Source organism: Chaetura pelagica, unplaced genomic scaffold (assembly GCF_000747805.2).
Source record: "Chaetura pelagica isolate M959 unplaced genomic scaffold, ChaPel_1.0 scaffold294, whole genome shotgun sequence".
Taxonomy (NCBI): Eukaryota; Metazoa; Chordata; class Aves; order Apodiformes; family Apodidae; genus Chaetura; species Chaetura pelagica.
Genome location: NW_009953068.1, coordinates 1,067,589 through 1,077,015, shown reverse-complemented (window position 1 = coordinate 1,077,015; position 9,427 = coordinate 1,067,589). Strand labels below are relative to the sequence as shown.

Genomic DNA, 9,427 nt, shown 5'->3' with positions numbered 1-9,427 from the left:
CTGCCGCAGCACCCCAGCCACCCCGGGGGGAAAAGCCCAGTCAGGTATTTCGTGGCTTCTTACCTTTCCAAAGCCAAAGGGATGGGCAGCTGAGCTGGCCTGACTTACCCTCCTGGTCGGGTCCCTTCGGGGAGAAGTAGCAGCAGAGGCGGTCCAAGGCAGTGCTGTCCCCAGAGCCAGGGATCAGCACCTCCTCATCCAGGATCCCCAGCAGCCCCTTGCGATCGGCCCCTGGGCTGCCCGGCAGCACCTGCAGCTGCCAGAGGGGGACAGCCCTTGGTGACGGGGCAGGACATCAGCCTGCCTTCACCCTACTCCACATCACCTCTGCTCAGCCACGTTCCCTGCCCCAGACCAGAGTCAGGAGACCCTTCTGAACTGATCCAGCTCTGGACATCACCCGTGAGATCCCCACCCCGAGGTCCCATTCTGCCTCTGACACCCTGGGTCCTCTGAGCACCTGGATGCTTGAAGCATGGCCAGAGGCACTGAGCCCCACGGTGAGCGTGGGGACAGGCTACCTGTGAGGAGTTCAGGTCGATGACAGACAGCAGGGCCAGTGGGGAGCGCTCTGGAAGATCAAAAGACACCTCAACATTTTCCTGGAAAACATTATTTAAAAGCTCACTTCAGTCACGGTCTGAAAGCCAAGAGGAGATCTGGCTGCAGAGAGCAGGGGGATGGTGCAGGCTGTGCTCCCACTGGGCTTTGAGGGGATCCAGTGCCAGTGAAGTGGAGCAGCCACGGGAGACACTTGGGCCATGACACAACCACGGCCACATCTGCCCCAAGGACAGGGCTGTCAGGACCAGCACGTCCTGCAGGCTTCTGAAGGGCTTTGTGGATGTCAGACAAGGCACATAAATCATGGATATGACACTAACTGAAGACTTCATGAGAAAGCTCTAAGAAAATAATCAATTATTTAAATGGCAGCTTGCAGGCGTGGTTTCCCTTTCTGAACCAAGGGCTTCAGGCTGTGAGCCCCCAGCTGCAGGGCTTACCCCCTGTGCCAGGCCTTGGAGCAGAGGGGCAGGGTAAGCACAGCTTGTTCCTGCTCACAGCTGAACCAGAGATCTTCAGTAAGAGACAAGAGTTTAGTGTCTCTCCATGGTAACATGGTGAGACTCTGCCCAGGGATTCAGGATGCAGGCAGAGCAGAAAGCAGCAAAAACAGTTTCTTTCTATCAAGGGCACTTGCCACCATCACCCCCCTGTGTGACCCTGCTCTGGCAGCAGACAGGTCCCTGGGGCACGGGCTAGCAGATAAGTGTCTTGCACCAGGGCAGTCGTCCTCAGGCAGAGACAAAGCCAAGGCATGGCCAGCCTGCCCAGCCCAACATCATGGCAAGCTCAGCCAGTAGCTACAAACCCATCCCTAGCAAAGAGCACAGACAGACCTGGTGCAAATAATGGGTGATTATTAAGCCATGGGAATTCAACTCTTTTCCCAGGGCTAGAGGTATAAAGGAACTTCTGCAAACCTAATCAACTAATCTCTGCTTGTAGATTTATCAGCAGTTTATTTCTGATACAATTTATCATCTTCCTTTCTAATCTCTATTGTTCATCACCTGAAGAAGAACTCAGCTGCAACGACAGAAGGATGTGAAGCCTCCTGAGCTGGACCAAGCCTGCCTGAATCGACTGCCAGCCAGCCTGGCATCTCCAGCACACCAGAAATACCCCAGAGGACCCATGGCTGGGGCAGTGAAGGAATGAGAGGCTGGGCTTAAAGCCCCTGCTCTGTACAGACCCCTCCTTTCTGCAGCAGCCTCTCCCACTAAAGCCACTTCAGTGTGTTGTTCAGTCACACCGTGGCAGGGACCTGCTGGGACAAAGGCAGCCCTGTCTGCAGGTGCTGGGGTGCTGCTGCAAGCCCCACCTCTCACCTCTCTGTATCTCTCCAGCTCCAAAACGAAGGTTTTCTCATAGAAAAGGGCCTGCAGCCTCTCCTGCACGTAGTTGTGGCAGAGCTCTTCAAAGGTCCCTGCGCGCCCGCCCTGCTGGTGCCGCGGGTTGTGGAAGCCAGGAGTGTCCACCACGGAGATGGAGCCCACGGAGTGGTGCTGGGAGGAGAATGACCTGGGGAAAGAGACACACACACATCACCGGGTTTTACCCACAGGCACAGCTGAGCTCTGCCCTTGGAGGTGACCCTGCCTCCTCCTGGGTGAGCACCATCTCTCCCTCTGTCTGAGTCTCCGGTCAGGGAGCACCTGGAACCTCCTGGCTTGTTTGCTCCTCCCTTATCCTTCACCCACCTCTTCTTTGAGCTACCCAAGCCAGCATTTCCTCCCAGCCTGGATGGAGACACATGGCATGGGCTGCTCCTGGCCTGGCCTCTTCACAGGGCAGGGAGGAGATGCTCCCCACCCCACACTTGGCCCCATCCTGGGACTCCAATGGCTTAAAGTTCTTCATCCAATTGTGTGAAGTTCGGTGGAAAAGGTGACTGGAAAAGCAGCTAAACTGGCACGTGACACCAACACCAAGGACAACGTGTCCAAAGCCCCGTGCTGGGCTGCTTGTGGCATTTCTACAGGAGAACCTGCTGGTGTTCACCTCCTGAGGAAACGTCCCTCATAACCTGGATCAGTGTTGAAGTGATTTAATGGGCTTTGATGGGCTGGGGTGGAAAATAAAAATGAGCAAAGCAGCTGCCTTTAAAGGGAAGAGGGGACACATCCCAAGGTAACACTGTTATTCAGGGGAATCAGCAACATTTTGCTCTTCTGTCAGCCCTTAGAGCAACATCAGCTATTTCCCTCTGGGATGTGGTTGCTGAGAATTACAATAAAAATATTCAACTGCAGGTTAAAATAAACCTGCTGTGACAACACAGGGTATTTTTGGGCACCAGCTTCTATGTGAATGCTGACTTCAACAAACTGAGTTGTGCATCAGAACTGAGAAAACAGAACAGTTATGGGGACTGGGCCCTACCCCAGTATTAAATTATTCTGTTTGCCCAAATAGATCATCTTGAATTCACACCACCTAAAAAAAGAGGTCACAGAGGGTGCTCTTCCCATCCCAGCTCTCCAGGTGTAAATAAGCAGAGTGAGGACAAGCCCCCAGGGCAGCCCCACACAAGAAGGACCTGGATGTGCTGGAGCAAATCCAGAGCCCACAGTGATGACCAGAGGGTGGAGCAGCTCTGCTTTGGAGACAGGCTGGGAGAGTTGGGGTTCTTCAGCCTGGAGAACAGAAGGCTCCAGGGACACCTTAGAGCACCTTCCAGTGCCTGAAGGGATTCAAGGAAAGCTGAGGAGGGACTTGGGACAAGGGCAGGGAGTGATGGGATGAGGGGTAATGACCTTAAACTGGAAGAGGAGAGATTTAGATTAGTCATTAGAAAGAAATTCCTCCCTATGAGGGTGGTGAGACACTGGTCCAGGTAGCCCAGAGAAGCTGTAGCTGCCCCATCCCTGGAAGTGTTCCAGGCCAAGCTGGATGGGGTTGGTGCCTGCTGCCATGGGGCTGGCTGCCCACAGCAGGTCCTGGGTACCAGCACATTCTCTTAGATGGAGATTTTCAGGTAACTCTTTTTTTTTCAGCAGGCAGCAGTTCCTGCCCCATGGCTTTCTCTGGGACCCCCCAGCAAAGGTTCCTCTTCACACCCAAAAGGAGCCGTCACCTGCAGCCCCCCCAGCACAGCACCCAGCAGCTCCTACCTGTTGATCAGGGAGACAATAATGGCAAAGAGCTCTTCGTAGAGACCTGCAGCCATCCCCTCCACACACTCCACACCCGTCATTTTTGGCCCTGGCACAGAAAATGAAGAGCAAAGACCCAGCATTTGTTCCCAGCCGAGTTCAGCCTACGTGGAGCTGAGCTAGTAACAGGGAATTCCCTTGCTCCTTGGGTGGAATGACCTGCCTGGGGCAGGATGCCCACCCTGCTGCCCTCCTCCTCTGGGGCTTTCCTGCCTCTTTTCCAGGTAAAGATCTCATAGCATTTAAGCCCCATCAGTTAACTCCCAGGGGCACGATCTGAATTCACCTCATCTTCAGGTGTCCCTAAGGAGTGACAGGCAGGGTCAGCTGTAGAGCTGAGGGCAACTGTGTGACAGAGCACAGTTAATAATTTAATTAATATGAACATACTGAAATGGACCTTGCTGCCTGAGAAGAGCAGTGCAGAGCACAGCATTTCCCTGTCACCCATGAAGAGAAGGAAAAGGGATGCAGCATCCTGGTACCTGCTGGGATCTCCTCTGCCGGGGGGGCCTGGCTGCCCCGTGCTGTCACCTGTGCCAGGATCTGCTTCAGGTGGTGTTTGAAGACAGCAGTGGTGAGCTCCTCCAGGTCACAGCCCAGCACCTCTGCAGCTCGGCTCGCACTGTCAAACTTCATGAACTGCTTCCTGCCCACTGGGGAGGGAACATGGGGGCCCGGGGGGGTCACCAAGGGCCGCCTGGAAGGAGCCAGGTGCAGGCCCAGCCCCTCCAGCACATCCCTGCCCACCCCCACCTGCAACCCCCAAAATCAAAATCAAATCAACCAAGAAGGGACTGCTGTTTGCAGCAGGGGATGGGGGTCAGACAGAAGATCTCTGCAGGCTGCTGAGGAGTGCAGGGGCTGTGGGGCCTGAGCTGCAGGGAGCCCACCTGGAGCCTGCAGCCTGCTCCAGCATCCCGGGCTGCCTGCTCCCGCATCCCACACCAGCTGCTCCCGCATCCCACACCAGCTGCTCCCGCATCCCACACCAGCTGCTCCCGCATCCCACACCAGCTGCTCCCGCATCCCACACCAGCTGCTCCCGCATCCCACACCAGCTGCTCCCGCATCCCACACCAGCTGCTCCCGCATCCCACACCAGCTGCTCCCGCATCCCACACCAGCTGCTCCAGCACCACCCCCAAGCCCTGGGAGCCCCCAGGCTCCATTTCATGCTGCAGAAGACACCACCAGTGCCCTGCAGCCCCCCCGGGTGTAACGTGACCCTTGTAAAACACAGCGGCTTTAACACCTACAAGGTGATTAATCTGGCCCATCTAATATTTAAGAGAAGCAGTAGGAAAACACAGGGTCAGCAGCAGGCTGGTCTTACTGGTGTGCCCACGCAGCAGCTTGGGTTCTATTTTTAATTTCAATTGGGAAACACAGGGAGCAGCAGGGAAGGCAGGAGGGGCTGGACCTGGGCTCGCTGCTGGCACAGGGCAGGTCAACATCACCCCACTTCCCTACCCTCCTCAAATCCCCTGGCTGCATGGGGAACACCTTGCCAGCCTGTCCCTTTTCTTCCACTTACTTTGTCATCCAAATGTTCGCACTGCTAATAAGACAAATAAAATAGCCCATTTGTTCCTCTATATTACCCTGGATGGGGATGGGGAGAGAGAGGAGGCTCCTCCTGGCTTGAATGGTTAATTTATTTGTCCTGCAGTAAATTCTCCAGTCAATTCTCTATCGACCCATGGCCTGATGTATGACATATTAAAGCCTACATATAACAAAGGGAAGAGCTGTGTAATAGCATGATTAAAGAAATCTGCCATTCTGGCTGCATTTCCCTGGCTGTTTGTAATGAAGATGTCAGAGCACTGAACAGGCAGTGCCATAATGGGATGTGAGGGGACATCCTCCCCAGACCAGGAGCCGTGGTGGGGATCATAAAAACCTTCATGAAGGAGAAGGCAATGTCAGCAGGAGCCCCCAGCTGCCAGCCCCCCAGAGAGCCAGCAGCAACAGCCAGGGCTCCAGCTATTCCCAGTGTGCCACCTCTGGGCACCAGCCCCAGGGCAGCTGGTCTGCTAAGGAAAAGCAAAGCTAGAGCAGGGGCAGAGACCCCCTGTGCTGGGTCCTGCTCTCTCCTCTTCACCTCCAACACCAGCATGGCCATCACAGCCAGTGCCAGGGAACACAGGAGTGCCTCCTGGCACCACAAACACAAGCAACAATTCCTGAGCTTTCCTTGCAAATCTGTGTCCTCTGCACTTACAGGGATCCCGGGGAAGGGAAGAGCTGCAGCAACTCCCCCCACCAGATACATCTCAGAGCAAACTGCCAAGCAAGAATCCGAGAGCATCACAAAGTGGAGTTGCTGGGAAAGGAAGGATGGGGACCCAGCCCCGGGTGTTTTTTGCATTTTCCTGCCCTCCTCTCCCTACAGCAGCCCCAGGCCTGGGCTGTGCCTGCAGCAGCTCCATCCCCTCCATCATGCTAGAGCCACCAGCACATCTCTCCCTCTGTGACAGGGGCCACGCCAGGGATGGATATATTTGTCACAGAAGGGGAAGCCTGGCATGGTGCTAATTATGGATCTGCTGCTCCCTCCTCCTTCAGCAACAGGCAGCAAGAAAAAAAGGAGGGTAAATCTGAGCTTGGGTGGAACTAAGAACAAAGTGTCATTTCCATATCAATTAAAGAAAGGTCACTCCATCTCAGAGGCTGTAAAACAGCAGCAATAATGCAGGTTTAAGGCTTTTTTCTTCACTCTGGTGGGAAAGCAATAAGTCACCCAGGTCTATTCCTGATTGACATCTATGCTCAGGGAGCTGCATAATTAATGCCAGTGGGATCCTGCCAGTTCTTCTCCCTCCTGTGTTTTGATGGACATCCCCATTACTTTAGTTGGCTAAATGGCTTCTGGAAAGTTTCCATTTCACAGAGCTAAAAGGGTGTTCAAGGTGGCTCCATCTCTGCTGCTCCTGCCAGCCCCAGCAGCCTGCAGAGCCTGGAGCAGCCCAGCAGGACACCACAGGGGTGCAGGGGACTCAGGCCCTCCTGCCTCAGCCCAGCACAGCCCAGGCCCATCTCACAACCTGCCCCATGCCTCAGTTTCCCAGGTCTGAAAGGGGGCTCCTCCTGCCTGCCAAGGGAGTGATGCTGCAGCAGTGGGGCAGTGCAGGAGCCAGCCTGGGCCATGGCAGCAGCTCAAACACTGACCCCACGCTACTACTTGCTGGAGGGGTCCCATAGCAGACCCCAAAATTCCCAAATGGCTGCCTGGGCACTCCCATCCCCCTTCAGCCAGAGCTGCTGCTCCAGGGAACCAGCCCCATCCGCGCAGGGGGTGACAGATGCAGGATTCTGCCCTGGGCACCAACCCCTGCCGGGTGTGGGGGGCTCAGAGCCTCCCCCCGAGCAGCATAGGGGAAACCCCTACGGTTTTCCTGCATCCGAGGAGTTCAGTGCCCTGCCTTGGCAGCAGCTGGGGGTGCGGGGGGTCCCTGCTCGCCCCCCCCTCCCAGCACGTCCCGCCCGCGGCTCCCGCCGGACTTGGGCGATTTTCAGCCGCGCTCAGAAACCCGGGCACCCCCTGCCAGGGGGGTGGGGGGGAGCCTGGGGGGGCAGGGAGCCCCTGGGCAGCCGGTTTCATAGAATCATAGAGTCTTAGGGGCTGGAAGGGACCTCGAAAGATCATCTAGTCCAACCCCCCTGCCAGAGCAGGGTCACCCAGAGCACATCACATAGGAACACATCCAGGAGGGTTTGAATGTCTCCAGAGAAGGAGACTCCACAGCCTCTCTGGGCAGCCTGGCCCAGGGCTCTGTCACTCTCACAGGAAAAACATTTCTTCGGATATTCACCTTGAACCTCCTATGCTCCAATTTACACCCATTACCCCTTGTCCTGTCACTGGTCATCACTGAGAAAAGCCTAACTCCATCTCCCAGACACTCACCCCTTACATATTTGTAAACATTGATGAGGTCACCCCTCAGTCTCCTTTTCTCCAAGCCCAACAGACCCAGCTCCCTCAGCCTCTCCTCAGCAGGGAGATGTTCCACCAGCAAAAGGGGCAGCTTGAGACAGAGCGGGATGTGTCCCCCGGAGCCTCCTGCCCGCTCCTGGGATACCTGGGAACACGGGGGGTTCTGCAGCCCCCCCGGGGGGCTGGGGCACTTCGGGGAACGGGTACCTGGGATGCCCCGGGGGCCTCTGGCTGCTCAGCTGCTTCCTGACAAAAAGAGCCCTTTTCAAAGGCACCCGGAGCGCCGAGCCCGGCGCGGGGGGCCCTGCGGGATTCCCTGCCTGATTGCAGGGGTATTTCCCGCTCCCAGCCGGACAGGGGTGGTGTCACCGCCTCCTGGTTTGTCCCCGGACAAACTGAATTGGTGACGAGATGATGGGCATCAGCAGAAGGGGGGAAAAAGGTGGATGTACCCTCGCGGGGGTCCCGCACGTGCCGGGGGGGCAGCAGGGCCTGGGGGTGCCCCGAGGGGCAGCCGGACACGCGGGGCTCCCCACGGAGAGGTTGCAAGGAGAGGATGTGGAATGTGCAGCTTCAAAGTGCATGAGAGGGGAAGGGAAGGGCTGGCGGTCACGAGGCAGGTTTAACCACATTAAAAGAGTCATCGCCCCCACTGAGGCTTTGGCTCCATCCGGCTTTGATCCATTTTTTATCCATATTTCCTTTCATTTCTCCCCTTTTGTTGACGCGCGGCGGGGGAATCAATACCAGAGCCAGGGATGCTGAGACATGTTCTGCTTGTTAATCCCACAGCCGAGCCTGCTCCGAGGCCCCGAGCCCTGCCTGAGCCACCATTAACACTCCATTCACACCCCAATCCTTGCAGCAGCTCTGCTGAGTATCGCTGGGCACTGCCGGGCAGGATGCTCGGGGCAGAGAGCTCAGCAACTGGGAGCAAACCAGCTCAGCTGCCCCAGCAAACCAGCTCAGCTGCCCCAGCAAACCAGCTCAGCTGCCCTGGGCAGCACAGCCACCCTTCCTTCATCTGCCTCTGAGCTCCTTCTCTTACAACAAGACACATCTCCAAAACCTGCTCTCCTGAACACTCTCAAGGGTTTCTTTTGGTGTTTTTTTTCCAGGAGCCTTTTCCCACACTTCAGCCTGAGACAGAAGGGTTGTTTTTAGCAAAGCTGGAAGGGCACTAGGGGAGATGGAGATGGGGAAAGAGAACACCAGGGAGAGGGAGAAAGAGAAGTCTGTAAGCAGTGACAGCACTAATCCTTTTTAAATAATTAATAAATGATTAATGGCATAAATTACCATAGGATGTGTTATGACACGTTGCAGAGACATTTATAAATGTCTGTGAGTTAGTTTATAGCAGCCTTTATGCAGCCCTCATAAATTGACATGTGTAAATCAACGTGGCTGCCTCAAACAGGGGCTAGAGCACATCTCACTATAATTGATAAGGGATAAGGCAATTTCTAGATGCCTGCATTAACAGTCTTGTATTTATAACAAAGATTGTATTTATTAAAATACAACCCTCATCTAAACTCAGCCTATTACAACTCAGTAGCTGTACCAGGCACTCAAGAGATGACAAACTTATTCCCACCCGAAGCTGTCCCTTCACAGGGGCATTGGGTGCAACATCCCAGCAGATGAGTTGCCTGTCACAGCCCTGCCCATGGAGCTGGCACAGGGTGATGTCCTGCAGCCCCTGTCCCCTCTGCACGTGATTGGAGGCCAGACTCTCTCCAGCAGCACCAAGGGGCAGGAA

The 9,427-nt window shown here is 55.5% G+C and overlaps 1 protein-coding gene across 1 annotated transcript in view; it reads right to left on the bottom strand.

The window, feature by feature from the left end:
* MYO18B (myosin XVIIIB) overlaps positions 1-9,427 on the bottom strand; it is a 73,143-nt gene that overhangs the window by 42,095 nt on the left and 21,621 nt on the right. The window contains exons 14-18 of the mRNA XM_009996859.1: positions 4,205-4,375; positions 3,678-3,768; positions 1,893-2,085; positions 519-602; positions 109-250 (exon numbers count right to left, since the gene is read on the bottom strand). Coding sequence (XP_009995161.1) covers positions 109-250; positions 519-602; positions 1,893-2,085; positions 3,678-3,768; positions 4,205-4,375 — 681 coding nt within the window. The remainder of the gene's footprint in view (positions 1-108; positions 251-518; positions 603-1,892; positions 2,086-3,677; positions 3,769-4,204; positions 4,376-9,427) is intronic.